The following is a 20,557-nucleotide window of genomic DNA, read 5'->3' as shown; positions in this document are numbered from 1 at the left end:
AGATTTCTGAGCTCTACCAGGCCAACTGAATCATATCTAGGGGAAATCCTATAAACCTATCTATTCTTAAAACAAGTTCCATTGGGGATTTTGGGGCACAGTGTAGTTTAAGAATCACTGCTCTAAAATCAAGGGAAATATATAGTGGTTAAGGGATGTAGAAACTCAAGTTTCCTATTATCTCAAACCTTGTCTTTTAAGTGAAGTTATATTATGAAACTATAAATGTGAGAAAATCTTTCAAATTTGGAACCTAAGATAATGGACAGAGGCATTTTCAATATAGGAAGTTCTATAAGCATATATTCTAATAGAGGCTTTGGGAAAAACTGATTACAAATTGGATCAGCATGGTATTATTTAAACTTATTTTATTCTAGCCTTTAGTTGTCTATCACTGATGGATTTTTTAACTTATTAATTGGCCTAACAATTAGTCTATAGAAAATGGATACTTCCTCACACTGTCATTGATTTTTATGAGTTTCATGGAGAACTATTCTATTCTCAAATAAATAGACAAAGACAACCAGCTATCCTTTCTTCCATAATCTTACTGTCTACCACTGTACATTTACTACCGAACTAAACTTGTTTTTCTATAATTATTATTCAGTTTGGAATTCAGTTATCAGACATGTTACCTAACCAGACCATTATAGGAACCATGAAAGAAGACAAAAAGTCTTTGGAACAGCAAAATGGGTATCACCAAGATTCCAGGCAAAAATAATGTAATCTTCTTCAAGTTAATATCCAGAGTTAATTTTCCCTTTGCAATTATTTTATATTAGAAATTAGAACAATGAATAATAATAGTGAATTTGCCTATGTGTTGAACTTGCACTTCAATTATAGGAGGCCTGCTGCTGCTGCTAAGTCGCTTCAGTCGTGTCCGACTCTGTGTGACCCATAGACGGCAGCCCACCAGGCTCCCCCGTCCCTGGGATTCTCCAGGCAGGAATACTGGAGTGGGTTGCCATTTCCTTCTCTAATGCATGAAAGTGAAAACTGAAAGTGAAGTCTCTCAGTCGTGTCTGACTCCTAGCAACCCCATGGACTGCAGCCCCCCAGGCTCCTCCATCCATGGGATTTTCCAGGCAAGAGTACTGGAGTGGGTTGCCATTGCCTTCTCCAGACTATCTACTGTTAATTCTAGAAATATAATTTTCTTGATACAGTTTCCTGAAGACCAATTATCTATATTCTAAATGCACAGATTCAGTTCTAATGAGGTAGATGAAACTGGAGCCTATTATACAGAGTGAAGTAAGCCAGAAAGAAAAACACCAATACAGTATACTAACGCATATATATGGAATTTAGAAAGATGGTAACAATAACCCTGTGTACGAGACAGCAAAAGAGACACTGATGTATAGAACAGTCTTATGGACTCTGTGGGAGAGGGAGAGGGTGGGAAGATTTGGGAGAATGGCATTGAAGCATGTATAATATCATGTATAAAACGAGTCACCAGTCCAGGTTCGATGCACGATACTGGATGCTTGGGGATGGTGCACTGGGACGACCCAGAGGGATGGTATGGGGAGGGAGGAGGGAAGAGGGTTCAGGATGGGGAACACATGTATACCTGTGGCGGATTCATTTCGATATTTGGCAAAACTAACACAATATTGTAAAGTTTAAAAATAAAATAAAATTTAAAAAAAAGAAAATATAAGAAAGATTAAAAAGTGAAGAAAGATAGAAAAATAGAAAAGAATAACAAACAATTACATTAATACAAATAAGAAGTGACCTGGCTATCTCATTGCTAAGAATGTGACCAAAAATTATGAAAAACTACTCAAAATAAATAGCAATTTCTTGGAAATATGTAGCCTTCTACACATCAGCAAGTCCTAATTTTGTCACTATTTTAAAATACAATAATTAAAGCTCATAATTACAACTTGAGTTACTGATAAAACCTTAAATTTTGTTCAGAATCCAATGTTTGATGGCAAATGTCCAATGCCTTTGCGATAGGGCTACATCCAAAATATTTAAACAGAATGAAAATCTTGGGGTTTGAGTAAGTGAAAGTTCTCTGGGAACTAAAGTCAGCTACTCAGTGACACCTCTTTCAGAGCTCAAAAGGGGAAAAGTATTATATTAATTTATGTGGTTGATGAAAAGTCAAGATTAACAAGAAAAAAAGAGCAAATAGTTTTCTGTTTTCTCTTCAGTTACTATCTACGCCTGGAATATATATAGATTTGAAAAGATCCTCTAAAAAATTAGATTTTTAATAGAAAGTGCAGGTGGGCAGTTTTGTTAGGTTGCACTAATGTCTAGTTCATGAAAATCAGATGACAACTCGGTTAGACACATATTTCCTCTAATGTAGAATATATTCCTCTACTGTAATTTATAAACTCTGTATAACTGTCAATACTGGTGTGATAAAACTGTTGGTCTTTTCCACATGTCCATGTGTGCTTGTTTCCATAAACACTCTCTAAAATTTATTATTTCAATAAAAGAAAGTTGCAGCAAACCCAGGGAAACCTGATGAAAGGATACTTAAAATTTAGTTCTATTTGTACAGTTGTTCATTTTCCTATTTAGAAGAAAGAGTCATATTGAATACTGAGGAAGTAAGGCTAATACCAATTGCATTTCTTTGAGTTATTTTCTCAAACTTTTGTTTCAAATATTTCATATTAAATACATATTTTGCAGGTAACTTTCTCTCATATTAGCTTATAACAATTGATGAGTATCGGTTAGAGGACCATAAAAGAGGACGTGTACTATTTTAGCAAAATTGCATATTGATTCCAAAGTGTTTGAAAAAGCTTTATGTGAATTACATCTTAATATGATTCATGGATTCATAACTAAGTATAGAATTGAAAGGAAAGGTCATGTCACAAATTTATTAGCATTATTAAAATAATTTTGTCAAGGGTTTCACAGCCAAGTGAGGATGAAGTGATGAACACAAAACTACTCTATATCACCCACAATGCACTAGAGTTATTCTCAAAAGCCAAACAGAGGACAGCTCAATTTGATATGGGAGGAGAGTAAGAGGCAGGTGCACTGGCTACAGTGAGTCAAGGATGCTTCTCTCAGTATTTTCTCGACAATCACCTCTTGATGTACTTTAAGTAATCATCATGAGCATGAAATTATAGTTTATTTTCCTTATGAGATGGGAAGAGGTATTATTTTTTACATTTAAAGGATCAAAATTAAATATACAGGGTAGATCTCATTTGTTGAAAGGGTTATTTTCTGCTTCTTTCACTAAAAAAAAGAAGTGACTTGCATTTGAAGTTGAATTATTTTCACAGGGAGGGTTGGAGGAGGGATGCTCAGTTCTGATAAATATTGAGCTCAGTGTCCAAATGAAAGCTCTAAAATAACACTGTGATGTCAACCATTACTAGGAGAAGAGCTGGCTGGTCCAGGTAGACACCAGACTCGGAGTCACAGAAATAGTCTTCCTTTTAACACCACACACACCAGTGCAGAAGATTAGTCTAGACTGTGATTTTCAAAGGCTTTTTAGTGCTCAAGCCCTTCTCTCATTTTTTTTTCCCCTGAAAAAAATATCATGAAAAAACTTTGAAACATCGAGGGACTAGAATTCTAGTTAATCAAGTAGAAGCAGCTCCTCACTTTCCTCAGCCTTTTTCATTATCTCCTCAAGAGAATTCTAGGAACAGAGTGGGAAAATCAGCACCTAATCTGAAGTACTCACAGATGAAGAGAGACTTGCACCCCTTGCCCTGACTGGTGAAGTCATTTGTCCAAGGTCAGAAATTAGTAGCAGATCTAACAAAGCTAGATCTCCTGATGCCCAGTTCAGTGATTTTCCTATTATACCACCGACAGCCATTTAGCCATTTGGCTCTCTGGGCACGCATTCAACCTCTAAGACTTTTGCACAATCACAACAATGAATCTTTGGGAGAACTTTTAAAGGTTTGCTCTTGCTAAGGGATAGTTTTATTAACTTCAAATGTACATTAAATGCAAACAGTCTGATTTTAGTGCCATTTAACTACCAAACAAAAATGCCTTATTAGTGGTGACAAAGCACCGGACTTATTTTGGATCTGGTCTGCTTTACCGGCATGATTTCTTGCATGAGAGATATAGCTTAGAACTGAATAAACAAACCTTCATCAGAGTAATAAAGTCATCAGTCATGGCCTCTAGTTTGAACGAAAACAGTTTGACTTTGCTTATGAGGCGGACATTCTGCAGCAAGCTGATTTGGGATTAGCTCACGTTAACCATACTCATTCTGTGGTACACAATGCATGTTGCTAGGTGACTCGACAGAAGGAAACAGAGGACTGATTGATGAGCCTAGTAACTCTTAAGTGACTTCAATATGTACATGCACAGAATGAAAGCCTCCATGTCACAGCTGCTATTTGCTTCACAAATAACGATCCAAAGTAAATTCATTATTTTTTAAAAAAGCAAAGTACCTATATGCTCTTGCAAACTCTTTCTTTATCAAGAGCTGTGCTGTTTATTTAATTGGACTTGGAGGGTCCCACAGTTTCTAGTATAAAACCCCATTTTCAAAAATGTATAACTCATCTATTTAAATTCTTCCTGGCCCAGAGCCTGGAATGCAAATTCTGTTTCTGAGAATCACTTTGTTTTCAACAACATCCAAAAGAGAAGGGGGGTAGCGGGAGCTGATGGTATACAGGGTGTGAGTTTGTTTTTACAATCATAGATATCCCTGTATTCCAAAGCAGCTTACAAATTTTATCGAATTAAGCCAACTGAATTTCTGAGCATTTAAAAATTATATTCTAAAAATTGTATTCTGAAAATGGAACAACCTGGATTTTTTCAACTTTCTTGTAGCTTGTCTTGATATTTGGTAATTTTAACATAATAACAAGAAATGTGACAATGACATCAATACACATAATCTTTAGAGTGATGTGACTTAATCTCTGTACCTACTGCAGTACATTCCTGTATACTTATATTTACGACATCATGGCCTAATTAAAAGATTTTGGATGCTCTCTTTAGAAAAAATGTTTCTAGCAGTGCAAAATTCATCTTCCTAATAACACAAAAGTGAAATAAAAGGAAAGAAAAAAATACATGGGACTTTGGCAAATACAGGATGGAGATTATTTGGGGTGTTTACTAGAAGGGGGCATAACTGAGAAACACTTGGTACTTGGTTTGATCCATAAAATAATTGAGTTGAGTTGATGGTTTCTGGAAAGTGCCTTCTAAGCTGAAAGGTAATCAACTGAAACATGTAATATGCTTTTACACGGTTCTTCTGGAGAACAAAGGCTTCTTTGATAGTATAAGCACTCTTTGAATCCTTGTCGTGAGCCCAAAGGAGCTTTGAAGTCCATATAAATGCTTAAGGGACCATCCTACTTAGTTGCATGGGCTATTATAAGAGAAACAGGAAAAATCCAAGGTTACTTGCTGTAATAGCAAGGCCCTCTGGGTTTCTTTCTTCCCTGTTTATTTTAATAATTTCTAGGTGCTGTCAAGTTATCAGAAAACAGTGGAAAAAACAGAAAAGTAAGACCTTCTTGCCTAATTAAAAAAGACTGGCATTCTGAAACCTTTGAGACCTATTTTTCTCCCTGTAATTTCTAAGATATGATGCAATGAAGGTGGGATATTTTAAATATTAAAACATAAAACATTTTAATTAGAACTTCTCAAGTCATTTATTTGCAGAGCTATTTGTACCCTCACATTAACTACATAGTATCATTAGCCAAAGTAACCTACAGTAATTATTCCAAGCTTCTTTACAACTTTCTCTTCTTCCAATCCTACTCTACTTTTTCCCCTGATGGATTCCACATACACCTTCAGAGTGTGGTGAACTTCTTTATTTTATGGCAATTTTCTAAACCATTTGAACACTCTCAGAATGTAAATCAACAAGCATTAAGTGCTTAAGGTCAGAATGTGTGTGTGTACACACACATATACACATATACATATACAGAAAACTTAGGTCTCCTGCTTGCATTTTGTTATTGTTATACATCAAAATGGCAATTTTATATGGTTTAGCTTAATGTATACTTATATATGCATTGATATGCATGAATATGTGTATCAAAAATGTTCAAATTTTTCCATAACATTGTACAGAAAATCCCAATGAACTTTCTGGCCAACCCAGTATTATGTATCTATGTATTAGTATTTATCACATAACATTTATTTGTACATGTCAGTGAAAGTAAAAGTTCACAGGCTAGTTTTTATTTAACAGTACTTCATATCACAGGAAATTGTATCCAACAAAACAACAGAATATTCTTTTATTCCCTCACTGCAAATAAAAAAATATTCTGTTTCTTTGTTGGATAAAATTCTTATTTGAATTTCAGGTTTTTGTTTTTCTCATTGACAGTATGCATGAGCAGAATGAAGATCTCTAGAAGTCCTCTTACGCGATACCTGCTATACTACAGGTATCACTACAGAGAGTGATAGTACAGGAGACACTACCGAGAGTTCAGCCTTGTTTCTAAAGAACATTTTCTAGGACCAGTCATCAATCCCACTTAGCAGTTGCATTCGGACTACTTACTGAACACCTTGACTACTGTAGGAGCCTCAAACACGTCGTCCTCAGTTACTAGCATGCACACAAATCTCTTTTCATCACTGATCTTTGCATTACTGATAGAGAGAGTATAGTTTTCTGAGAGGTTCAATCTGTCTTTGTATTCTGGTACATCGTCGTACTGCACACTTTTCTTTGTAGAGGACCTGAAGGCAATAAATACTGGGGAGCCATCGGGCTTTTCCTAAAAGTTAAAGTAACAATACATTAAAAAACAGGCATATTTAGATATTTCAGTATTACAGTCAGAGCAACAAAATTTTCTTGGTCATGTTATTCCATCAATATTTGTAGTTCTGTCCAAGAAGAATAATTTTGGATATGAGCCTCCCATAAATCTTTGGTTACAGAGGATCACTCTTCATAAGGGAAAAGCTTTAAGTTCTTTTACAGCCATCAGCAAGTATACAAACATGAAAGGATGGAGCTTAAGTGATCCCAGCTTTTCTTGCATCTGAAGGACAGAATTGGTATGTTTTGAAATTGACAAGGGTTGGCCTTATGTATAATATAAAAGAAAAATAGGTGAAAACAAATGTGTTTTGTGTTATGCTACAAAAGGATTCTCATTTAACTATCACAGTAACATACAGTTGAGCTGCAAACACTCGTTTAGAAATCCTAGGCAATTACCTTTAGCATGTTCATTACTTTAATCCATATACTTTATGTGCCCACACTTTTCAGTTTCAGTCAGAACTGACACAGTTGACCTTTACACATAACATAGTTTAATGAATCCTCATGGAGGAACAGTATATTTGCCCTTGCAAAAGGATCGTGTCCATTAAAGCAATGGAATCCAATTAATCACTAAAACCCATGGTTTTGCTATCTGAGTCATAAAACTTAGCTCAGAGGGCTTTCATACAAAAACTTATTATCAAAATAAAATATAATCTGGCATATACACTTATGCCAAGAGCACTGAGACATATAATTCATTTCTTCCTTTGCTCTCACAAACATTCTCTTACCTAATAACAATAATCAAAAATAAGGGGCAATCTCTCTTCTACTTGGGGCTTCTCAGTGGTACTAGTGGTAAAGAATCTGCCTGCAATGCAGGAGCCACAGGAGATGTGGGTTCGATCCCTGGGTCGGGAATATCCCTTGAAGGAGGGCATGGCAACTCACTCCAGTATTCTTGCCTGGATAATCCCATGGATAGAGGAGTCTGGCAGTCTACAGTCCATGGGGTTGCAATGTATTGGATACGACTGAGCAGCTGAGCACACATGCGTGTACTCTCTTCTACTAAACTCACAAGGTCTTGAAGAAAATAAAATATAATAAAACATTTTAAAGTGTATGACAAATTTCAAGGTGTTAAGAGAAGTAACATTTAAAAAATTGTTTTATTTACTACCGTTATGAACTCAATGCTTGTGACCCTCCCAAAGTTGTACGTCTAAGCCCTAACCCCCAGTGTGGGCCTTTAAGAGATGATTAGGTTTAGATGAGGTCTTGGGGATGGTACCCTCATGATGGAATTAGTGCCCTTATAAGAAGAGAAAGAAGCACAAGTGCTCTCGCTCTCTCAATGAGAACACAAAGAAGAGGTCCTATGAGCGCATAGCAAGTGGCTGCTGCTGCTGCTGCTAAGTCACTTCAGTCTCGTCTGACTCTGTGCGACCCCATAGATGGCAGCCCACCAGGCTCCCCCGTCCCTGGGATTCTCCAGGCAAGAACACTGGAGTGGGTTGCCATTTCCTTCTCTGATGCATGAAAGTGAAAAGTGAAAGTGAAGTCACTCAGTCGTGTCTGACTCTTTGTGACCCCATGGACTGCAGCCTACCAGGCTCCTCCTTCCATGGGATTTTCCAGGCAAGAGTACTGGAGTGTGGTGCCATTATAGCAAGTGGCAGGTGTTGGCAAATTGGGAATAGAGCCCTCTTCAAGAACTGAGTCAGCTGGCACCTTGATTTTGGACTGCTCAGACTCCAGAACTCTGAGAAATAAACATCTGTTTATTTAAACTACCAGTCTGTGGTAGTTTGTTATTGCAGCCTAAGGTGATTAAGACAATTACTAAGCTAAAATTGGAGTCCAAAAGGTTCAGTTGGTTGAATATCTGAATACATAAGTAACATTCTCTTTAAATCTTTTAATATTGCTACAGGTTTACAGCACGAATCCTTGTACTAAATCATTCCTTCATTAAGAAAAATATGTTAGACCAGTATCTTAAATTTCTATAGTTGTTCACTCATGCAAGAAATGACAGTTATGACATTTTGAGCACTTAACTATAAGCCAGGGTACTTTCTTTGGGCTTCTCGTGCATTAATGGATTAAATACTTATAACAACCCTGTAAATTAAACATAATACTGGCCTCATTTATAGACAATGGAGACAGAGGTTGGTTAAATAACTGGTCCAGAGCCCCAGCCAGTGTATCTCAGCAGGGCCAAGACTGGAGCTTCACAGCCTGGCTCCAATATGACTACATTACATCACTCTTGACAGCCTCAGATGCTTCTTCTGTACGAGGCACAGAGGTGGATGCTGGTGAAGAAGCAGTGGGAGTCGGGTAGGATGGGGTGCACAGGGAGGTATGATCTCCATTATGGGAGATCTCCATTATGGGAGATTACCATGCAGCAAGAGAGAAATGAATCCATCTTTCCTCTGGGTTTGCTCCCTTTCACTCTTTCCAAATCTGCTCTTTGTCTTTCAGGTTACATTAAATTGAGGTTGTATACTGCATCTGGGAATCAAGACTGCTTTCAGAGCATATGGCACTTCAAATATAGCTCATCAGTTTATTGCTGAAGCTTTTTATTTCATTAACAGTTTGAAACCTGCCATTATTGTTTGTTTTCACTGCCATTGTGCCAGTTCAGTTTAGGTGAAAAGTATTCCCTGAGCATCAGAAATGTCGATAATCACAGAAGTTTTTCACCACTGGATTCCATTTATGTTAGCACTAAGTTTGACTCTAGGTGGTAGCCTCTCAGACCCTTGGGATTTTAGGATTGTGAATAGACTTTGTCCTCATAGGCCTTAACTTTGTATTTCCATTTTCATACGGAACCAGAAATAGTTAAAAATTACCCAGGATGAGCTGGATATTAGGAGGAGGGAACAGGGAAGTGCTATGCTGCCTTGCCTTCTTCTTCTGCCTTCACCTACCCCATCACAGACTGTGTTTAGAACTCAGTGGTACCACACTCACAATAGTTTACATTTTTCACGCAATTATCATGTGCCCAGTACTAGGTAAGTATTCTTATATAAATTACTTCATGTAACCTTCACAACAGTGTAAAGAAGATTATCATTATCATCTCATTTTTTTTCCATGAGAAAGTGGGGATTAATTCACTTGTCTGGAATTCTATAGCCAGTACATGATAGATTATGTCAGTCTGACTTCAGAACCTGTACTTCAAGAGATTGTGTTTCACTATCCCTTGGATGCAACTATGCACATTTCTATTCTGTGGAACATTTGTTCTTGCAGATATCTGAGAGAAAAAGTTGTGTGGTTCAATAAACCTAAGAAATGAATGAACTCAGACAATTCATCATGTAGCTGTATATAGGAAAGGCTCTGAGAAGTATTAAAATACAACAGTTTTCAAGAATTATTGGACCATCAAATCCTTTTCCTATTCAAATATCTTTTAACATTTCAAGGACCTAGGGAAAATTTGCCAATTGTGTTCAATGAAACATATGTCCTCTGTTCAAACTTGCAAACTATTGTGTCTTATGTGATCTAGCACTGGGAAATGGGCCTACAGATGCTTTTTGTTGGTTTTGGTAAATAGATTGAGGTATTTTATCAGTCAAAGTTTTCCAGCCTTTCCACTTCACCTACTAGGATAGCTATCCTGCATTTCCAACCTTGATACCTGAGAAAATATGATTTTGCTAACTGTAAGAAATGAATGGATGAGATGGTTGGATGGCATCATCAATTCGATGGACATGAGTTTGAGCAAGCTCCGGGAGTTGGTGATGGACAGGGGAGCCTGATGTGGTGTCCATGGGGTCGCAAAGAGTCAGACACGACTGAATGACTAAACAGAACTGAAAAAACGAATAAAATCAGCAATGTTAAATTTTAAAAGAAGCTACCACATCAACTGAGTTGTAAGACCAAGTACCAGAAATAGGCTGCTAATACTGATGACTAGTTTTCAGTGAACATTTGAATGCTCTGGTTCCTGGTACATCTTGCCTTTAGAGTAACAATACCAAACAAAACATGAGTATGTAGAGAATGGCAACCATTTTCCTCTAAGCTCTGTCCTATACTCCTTGAGTTTATTCTGGAATTCTGCCATTTCTTTTGCTTTGAAAACTTCAGGGTGACTCTTTCAGACTAATTTGAGCTACGAATGATCTGTTTATTGGCTTTATTTTAAAATAGCATTTGTTATGTAAGGAAGTATTCTTCTGATATACTCAACACATTAATTTCATCTTCTTACATTTATACCCACAGTTAAATGTTACCATTATGTTATTTGAAATTCACATTTACTCATAGAAGGAACTTTCTTTAAAAGACTAGAGGCAACTAACCAAGTCCTAGATAGGTCACACTTACATATTTCCATTTGCCAAACATGAGATTCTGAGGTACATCAACTCGGCAAGGCATGATAATGGTATCTCCATATGCTGAGTTTACAGTATACCATCCAAGACCTTTAAAGGAAAGGAACAAAAGAGAGACAGAAGAGTTCAAATATTCTCTTGAAGCAGCAAAGCAAATAACTTTAGTACAAGATGCAAGTCTTAGCGAAGGTTTTGTATTATAATTTTATCCTATATGAAATTTGTATTTCATTAAATTATGCAGTTAGAACATATTTCCTATTTAAATATCAACAGCTCTTATTTAACTACTAAGCCTTTGAATGTTATATGATTCAAATCCATAAATCTCAGTTTTACCAGGGAATAGATAAGTGCATGGGTGCATGGTAAGTCATTTCAGTTGTGTCTGATTCTTTGCGGCCCTGTAGTATGTGGCCTGCCAGGCTCCTCTGTCCATGGAATTCTCCAGGAAAGAATACTGGAGTGGGTTGCCATGCCCTCCTCCCGGGAATCTTCATGATATAGGGATAGAGCCTGCATCTCCTGTGGCTCCTGTATTGTAGGTGGATTCTTTATCACTGCTGCTGCTGCTGCTAAGTCGCTTCAGTCGTGTCCGACTCTGTGCGACCCCATAGATGGCAGCCCACCAGGCTCCACCGTCCCTGGGATTCTCCAGGCAAGAACACTGGAGTGGGTTGCCATTTCCTTCTCCAAGGCATGAAAGTGAAAAGTGAAAGTGAAGTCACTCAGTCGTGTCCAACTCTTAGCGACCCCACTTACTGCAGCCTACCAGGCTCCTCCAACCATGGGATTTTCCAGGCAAGAGTACTGGAGTGGGGTGCCATTGCCTTTATCACTGAGCCCTGTATAAATAAGTAGTATTCACCCACTGGTGAAGCCCCATATAAATAAGTAGTATATGCCAAAGGAACCATATAGCATCTGGGATTTATTTTCACCTTCAACTGTATTATATAAGGAGAAAATTCACTGTATTTCATAGAAACATAGGACTATACAAAGAGATTAATATGCTTAAATTTTTCAAAACTGGGTTCAAATATATTTGTGATTTTTATTTGAAAATACTCTTAAATTTAACTTCCAGAAAATTTCAAAAACTATCAAAAACTAAGAACACATACAAATAAGCCCACAACTGAATCTTAATTATAAGTGGCAAAATGAGCATGAAAGTGTCCTGCTTTACTGTAATAATGGTTAAAGTACTAGTTTTCATTTTAACTCTACACAAAATATTAACATGATAAGAATCTGTAGGGAATTCCCTGGTTGTCCAGTGGTTAGAACTTTGCACTTTCACTACTAGAGAGAGGGTTCAATCCCAGGTAGGGGAAACAAGATCCTGCAAGCAAGGAGAGGGCAAAAAAGAAAAGATTTGTAGTATGAAGTTTCTTCATGAAATGATTACACTGCTTTTTCGGTAGACAATCTAACTTGTCACTAAAGTATAGAAAACTTCCTTATTCAATACTTTATTGAAAAGAATGAAAATTATAACTAATTGAATTATCAATAATTTCCACATTTTTAATAGATATGTAACATACTATTCAAATTTATGACATTTAAAGAAACATAGGCATTTAATTTGGCAATAATATAGTATTTAGCAGATCTTTTTACCTTACTTTATTTACATCTGTCTTTAAGATTAGATACATTTACAATTATTTAATTGTATTAAATGATTTAATATCTATTAAGATACAACCAGTACTTTTGCCTGGAGAATCCCATGGATGGAGGAGCCTGGTAGGCTGCAGTCCATGGGGTCGCTAGGAGTCAGACACGACTGAGTGACTTCACTTTCACTTTTCACTTTCATGCATTGGAGAAGGAAATGGCAACCCACTCCAGTGTTCTTGCCTGGAGAATCCCAGGGACGGGGGAGCCTGGTGGCTGCCGTCTATGGGGTCACACAGAGTCGGACACGACTGAAGTGACTTAGCATAGCATAGCAAGATACCTCATAATGGGATGCGGAGTGTGAAGGGGCTAACTAAATTGAAGAGAAAAACAAACGATATTTTGTCCACCAGGTGGTGCTAAAGTGCAAAGCTAAGGTATTGTACAATGCATAAATAAGACCATCTTATGACTTTCTGAACAAACAAGACAGGGTGGATACTATCTTTCACTGTTACCCATCAGTCACAACATGTACAAAAATTTCATATTAACCTTAGTAAAGAAAGAAAAGGAATTCTGTCAACTGAGGAAGGTACTTTCCTTTAAAGCAATTTTGCTCCAGTGAACAAAAACATTACAGAGAACACAAATTTTCACAAAAATAAACCACACAACTACTTTTCAGGATTTTTAACATCATTAAAATGAAGAATACAAAGTATAGTATAAGCCATAGAATGTGTTTTTAACTTGCTATTAGAGACAAAATTTGACTAAAACTTTCATTACCTATTATTTTATAATGAAAAATTAATTTTTATCAATAATTTTCAATTGTTTAATGCCAATCATATTGTGATTTAAATTTCTTTTTACAATAAATCATTGAAGAGCATAAGACTGTAGATGAAGAAATGGTCTCTTCAGCTTTATTAAAATAAAAATTGTAAGGATTTAGATATGTGGTTGCAGACAAGCAAACTTCTGGCAGTTAAGAAACTGTTTTATTTCACAAGTAGAACTTGGTTTTGTACAATACTTTGGCTCCTAAATGTGGAACTTGTATCATGTATTTTAGGATCTGTTCAAGCACTGTACACAGGGTCTTCCAAGCCATGGAAACAATTTTGTGATTTAGTATTTTTTTCATGACTATATAGCAAGACACTTGAATATGTAATGACTCTAGAAAGTTGTGAATCTCTTCCTTAAATTATGGCAAGACATGAATGTCTAATTATTTTCTGTATTATAAAAACATCTTTTGACAACTGATGGTGTTCCCACGGTTAGTCCAGGAGTGAAAACAGATTACAGGGCTTAGGTACCAATGAGGTGATCCTTTGCTAGGTAAAGGGAAATAAAAAATGCCTTTTCTAAAAAATGTAATGCTCTGCTCTATCTTACAGACCATTTTTCTTTCCTCTTGTCTATAAAGCTTCAATATACAGCAAACTTTATAATTGATTTAAAATTTTAAAATGCTATAATTTTATAATTGAAATTAAACCTATGTGAATTTCAAGTACATAATGTATTAGCATGATGAAAGCACAATTATAGCAGGGAAGGGAACACATTTTTTTTAACCACAGTATCCCAGGAATAATTTCTGGCACTTAATGGGCATCTAATAAGATAATTTTTCATTTGAATCTTGTGGAATCCTTTCCACTTTAGTTATCAAATTAACATCTTTGAAACCAGGGAGGCATTGACAACACCAGAACTTTCAAAATTCTTATTCCTGTCACCTACTGTAAAGGCTGTCATGTACTGTCTTCAATGTTTAGGGAACATGGATTTCAGCTTGAATGGCATGCTCTTACTTGAAGAGAAACAAACACAAATTCGATGTTTTTATGAGTTTATGGATGAAACTACAGGAGAGAACATTTCTTCCTTCCCTTTCAAGAGAAATGAAGCACTGTTTGTACTCCATGATTTGCAAAAGTCCTTAAGAAATACCTTTTCCTTACCTGTGATGACCATAATACAGAGTTGTTTTTAAAAGTATTTGCAAAGTTATGGACTGGGTCTTTTACTGACAGCTCGATATCCAAAATTAGCCATGACAGGACTTCCCAGAAACATAGAGCAATAAGACATTTGACAAGAATGAGCATAGTAGGTAAAAGAGCGAGAAGAGAGCGAAGCCCTGGTCCACAGACTGAGGGCAGAATGAGTGATAATCATTTGGAAGGCATTAGGAGCCACAATCACAATGATTTTAGAAATAATTTTCAAGTTTGCCATATTCATCAACTTTCCTGTTCAGGTAGGAGTATAATGACTCCCAGGTTCATCTGAAAGAAAGACTTGTACCTGTGGGAGAGCTAATATTGTTAACCCTCTAGGGATAAAGTAGCTATAAAGACTACTATGATTTCATGAAACATTGGCTTCCTGACACCTCTAGGGCACCTCAGTCTTTGAGATGGAAGTGCCAGGTAGACCCAAAGCACCTGTCAACACAAATAATTCTGTTTATACTTTTCATGGAAGCAAGAGATTTTATCTTTGAATTGCCAAGTCTGAATTAAATTTAGCTTACTAGAATCTCCCTGCAATTACTTCCCTGTAATATTAGTTTGTTAAATTATTCATGGTTTTGTAGTCTAGAGATTATTGGATATTATTGCAAATATAAAATACCTATGATGTCCTTTCTCAAAGAGGCTAAATAGAAAATATAGAAGGAAATGTGTGTGTGCACAAAGGTTTGCATTTCTGTTCTATAACATGTTATGTCTATATGTACATGTCAGAAGATACTTTAAACTGGGCTAAATCACCTTCTGTATTAAATGTGTTCTAAAAATTTAGTGTAATGTTATTCATTATTATTACTGTTGCTATCAAAATGTCATGACATAGAATAAAACATAAATATGTGCTATACTTGAATAGCATTGTGTAGTTATTCAGTCATTCTTATGAAGAATTATTAGCTACAGATAAAGAACTATAGAACTAGAAAGGTGACATAGGAGAATTCAGTGAGAAAAAAATAAGACAAGCACAGACCAAGAAAAATCTCTTGACCAAATAATTTCACATATAGCATTCTCAGGCAAGTGATCATAAAATATAAGATAATTATAGTTATGTATTTTATACAGCAAATAATTTAAAGAGGCACTAAAACAGACTCTGGCAACCTTTTGAAGTCAGGTGAATGCTTTATATTTCTAATTAAAATAATAAAACTGTAATAATTTGGGCCATATTGGTGAGAATTTCTTTTTCTGTGTAGAGTAATTCTTAAGGATGGTCAATGTCTGAGTAATCATTCTTTTTGCATTATTGACAAATAGACATCTGCATTGAGGTCACTTAAAAGTCAGAATCTGCTACCATATTTCAAGCAAAAGTGCAGCAAATAATATAGAATAGTATAAGACCAAAATTCATCAGAGTCTGTTTTACAGGCTGTAATTTAGTGTGGTTAATTATTTTTTATTGCACTGATACTTTGAAAGCATCATCATCCTTAAAAGCATTTTTTTTTTTTTAGCTCTGTAGCTCTGGTCGGTGCCATAGAAGGGTAAATCATTTTGCAATGGGCTCAGAGCTTATGACATAAAAACTATATTCCAGTTCTACAGAAATGTTAGAGAAATTTATTTGTGCAAATGAACTGTTGGGGGAGGAAGTAGGTAAAAATGAGAGTTATCCTTAGAAATTACTTTCATATGTATTTGACTGATTTTGACAAACATGCCAGTGTCCCTATTTGCTTTATTAATGAATTAAGATATGTACAACTCTAATTAAAACAGGTAGTGTTTCTTAATTTCATCACTGTTGACATTTGGGACTGAACAAATCTTTACTGTGGGGGGCTGTCCTACATAATTCTAGCAGCACCCCTGTCTCTGCCCCTCAGATACCAATAGCACCTTCTTCTCAGTAAGACAACAGGAAAATCTTCAATCATGGCAAATGTCCCCAGGAGGCAAAACTGCCCCCAGAAATCCCAACTAGTTAAGAACTACTGGTTTAGACCTTCATTCATTTAATAAAACTGTGGTTTCCAATAAAGGGATCATTGTTTTAAAACAGAATCTTAGCGTAGGACTAAATAATCACTGAATATGAATGAAGGGATGGAGGAAGCAATTGCACATAATAATATCTATCAAATTGGTTTTCTTCACAGAAACATATTATATTAAACTACAATAGGAGGATTGATTTCTGACTTTGAAACATTGGGATCCAATCCAATCTAAGAAATTACAAAAGATCTATTTCACAGAAATCTACTTCATATATTCATTATACTGAAACAAATTGTATCTACTATATACACTTTCTAAAGTGTATATATCACATGTATCTTATTTTTTTTTAATTTAAATTTATTTATTTTAATTGGAGGCTAATTACTTTACAATAGTGTATTGGTTTTGCCATACATCAACATGAATCCGCCACGGGTGTACACGTGTTCCCAATCCTGAACCCCGCTCCCACCTCCCTCCCCATACCATCCCTCTGGGTCATCCCAGTGCACCAGCCCCAAGCATCCTGTATTGTGCATCGAACCTGGACTGGTGATTCATTTCTTATATGATATTATACATGTTACAACATGTACCTTATTTGATATGATAAAATATAATAGCTCTACTGATAGAAGATTAAGCTGATGTCTTTAAAGAGTCTTCCAAACCTGATTTTATGATTCAATGACACATAATTATATCTCATAATTCCTCTCATAAACTACTATATTAAACAAGAGTTTAAAATCTTTGTCAAGGTCATGTAAAATACAACAAGTAAGATTTCTGTGTGTGTGTGTGTGCGAGCGTGTGCATGTGTGATGTGAGTTCTTGTAATTCCCAAATAACTTGGTTGCATGGCAGATGGGAGAAGACATCTAAGGGAATCCAATGTCACTTTGTGAAACTGAGAAAACAGCTATGCAGCCTCTTTTTTCTAATTCAATTTCATTCATAAACATGGCCACATGGGGGGTCAAATTGGGTCTTTGCTGAATCAGAATTAGGAATACAATTTTTCAAAGTTTACTTCTACATTGCCTTTCATAAGTATCATATATTATAATGTAGATATAGTTGTGCAATGGCTACATATCAGAAAAATAGTAATTCTTCCTTTTTTTTTCTCTCACCAGTTGCTACAATTTTAGATATGCATTGTGTGCATACGTGCTTCAGTCATGTCTGACTCCTTGCAACCCTTTTTACTGTAGCCTGCCGGCTCCTTTGTCCATGGAATTTTCCAGGCAAGAATACTGGGGTGGGTAACCATTCCCTTCTCCAAGGGATCTTCCCAATGCAGGGAGTTAACTTGCATATCTTGCATCTCCGCCATTGCAGATGGATTCTTTACCATTGAGCCACTGAGGAAGCCCCATAAATGCATTATATTATGTCTTTTAGATAAATGGTTAGGCCACTGTGGAATCACATTCAGATGAAAAAAATCTTTTTACTAAATTATAAAATACTGCTAGTATTCAGGAATACACTATAATATATGTGTTTTTAACATTACTTCCAAGTTTGGCATGTTATAATGCTCAAAATATTTATCTTTTTAGTGGAGTATAGGTCAATTTAATAATCCATATTATATCACAGAAGGGACATCTAGAAAAACAATATAATTTAAAAAAATATAGTGACCAGTTTGCATTACTGTGCTGAACATTACCTTCTCAATTTACCATGTGAAAATAAAAGTGGAAGTTACTCAGTTGTGTCTGACTCTTTGTGATCCCATGGACTGTACAGTCCGTGGAATTCTCCAGGCTAGAATACTGGAGTGGTTAGCCTTCCCCTTCTTCAGGGGATCTTCCCAACCCACAGATCGAACCCTGGTCTCCCACATTGCAGGCGGATTCTTTACCTGCTGAGCCGCAAGGGAAGCCCAAGAATATTGGAGTGGGTAGCCTATACCATATGCCTCATTATATAAATATCCTAAGCATATAATGATATATGAGCCTGATAAGTCACCCTTATTTCCACTTAGTTTAGGTTTTACTTCATCTCTGCTTCATTTTTTATCATTGCTCCTTGGGACCATCTGCTTTGACTGAATTCCTACATATTCTTCAAGGCCCATCTCAAAAAATCACCTATTTATACATTAAACAAGCATCAAGTGTTTACTGAACACCTACTACAATCAACACCTACTACTACTATCAGGGCTTCCCTGATAGCTCAGTTAGTAAAGAGAATTTGCCTGCAATGCAGGAGACCCTGGTTCAATTCCTGGGTTGGGAAGATCCCCTGGAGAAGGGATAGGCTACCCCTCCAGTATTCTTGGGCTTCTCTTGTGGCTCAGTTGGTAAAGAATCTGCCTGCAATGCAGGAGACTGGGGTTTGATCCCTGGTTTGGGAAGATCCTCGTTTTTTATTATAGTAATTTTGACAAATTATATCTTTGCTTCTCATAAGGAACATGTCCTAAAACTGGCAGTTTACCCAAATTCATAAACGCACATAAAATTTTCTTAATAAAATGCAATAAACTGTTACATTTTTTTACTTTTTCTTTCCTTTCACCATCAACACCAGCATTTGGATTCCATTTGGGGTCACTTTTAAATTATAAAGCAAAAATTTTACTTAGAAATGATTTAAAAGCAACAGAAATGATTTAATTTATGGACTTTTTTCTTACTTTTTGTGAAATGCCTCAGGAATTTTAAACCAGCAAAACACAAACTCTACTGTACTTGTTAGAATTTCTTAACTTGGGATCCATAAATGGACTTTATGGCATCTATGAATCCTCTAAAGTTATTTTTTAAAAAACCCAAATTGTAGTATACCGAGGCATCTCTTTTTAAAGAAAGAGAATTCAGAACTTTTATTAGATTGTCAAAGATTGCCTTGAATTAAAAAATAAAATATTTAAGGTTCATTCTAAATTGAACAGAACTTATGGAAGCATAATTTGATGCTATCTATCAAATTTAAAATGCAAATACCCTTTGATCCAGTAATTATACCATTGAGGATCTAGCCTACAAAAAGTTTTTGCACAAGTGCATGATTATATATAAAGATAACACAGAATTATTTTGAATACTAAACAACTGAGGAAACTAATGTTCATTAAAACAGAAATATAAGCTAGAGGGTGTATCTACACAATGCTCTCCATGAACCCACTGAAACAAATAGGCAAATACTTTGTTTTCCTTTTTGTCTGCATATATTTCAGTATTTATTCTTTATCATTCATTTATTGGCTATTGAGTGCTCGCTTTGTGCCAAGGGCTGTCTAGGGTAGGCAATTCACATTGATAAAAGGAAAACACCCTGTATTCAGAGTTTAAATTCTAGACATATATATATATATATATATATATATATGAATTTTAATTTCTTTTCAAAAGAGGGAGAAATTATCAGTTTAATTTCTCCACTATGCTGCAACCTATTTGAAGGAAAAACCTACATTGCCCTCACTTTGAAATTCATCACAGCGCCATGAAGGTTGCAGGTGCTCAATAATAATGGGTAAAATAAAGCCCCATTGCAGTGCACTGAAAGGAACTCTATCAGATCATATTCTTACAGCCCTTAACTTTTAGTCTTCATTTAACATTTCAGAAAACCATATACTATTCTTTGGGATTCTAGGGAATCCGGGAAGGTGGGGATAAAGCAGATACTGAAGTAATTAGAATTCAATATCTTAGCATTGTCCACCACCAAAAAGCTATTGTGTTTTAAAAATATTTTTAATGGAA

At 35.9% G+C, this 20,557-nt stretch overlaps 1 protein-coding gene across 3 annotated transcripts in view; it reads right to left on the bottom strand.

Annotated features, from left to right (window-relative positions):
* The window catches only part of ALCAM (activated leukocyte cell adhesion molecule), a 231,252-nt gene that overhangs the window by 60,163 nt on the left and 150,532 nt on the right, over positions 1-20,557 (bottom strand). For all 3 annotated transcript variants that reach the window (XM_059886023.1, XM_059886053.1, NM_174238.1), the window contains 2 exon segments: positions 11,168-11,268; positions 6,569-6,788 (listed from right to left, as the gene is read on the bottom strand). In XM_059886023.1, coding sequence (XP_059742006.1) covers positions 6,569-6,788; positions 11,168-11,268 — 321 coding nt within the window.

This window comes from Bos taurus, chromosome 1, assembly GCF_002263795.3.
Source record: "Bos taurus isolate L1 Dominette 01449 registration number 42190680 breed Hereford chromosome 1, ARS-UCD2.0, whole genome shotgun sequence".
In the NCBI taxonomy this organism is placed as follows: domain Eukaryota; kingdom Metazoa; phylum Chordata; class Mammalia; order Artiodactyla; family Bovidae; genus Bos; species Bos taurus.
The sequence above is the reverse complement of the archived record's forward strand: the minus strand, read 5'-3'. Positions and strand labels throughout refer to the sequence as shown.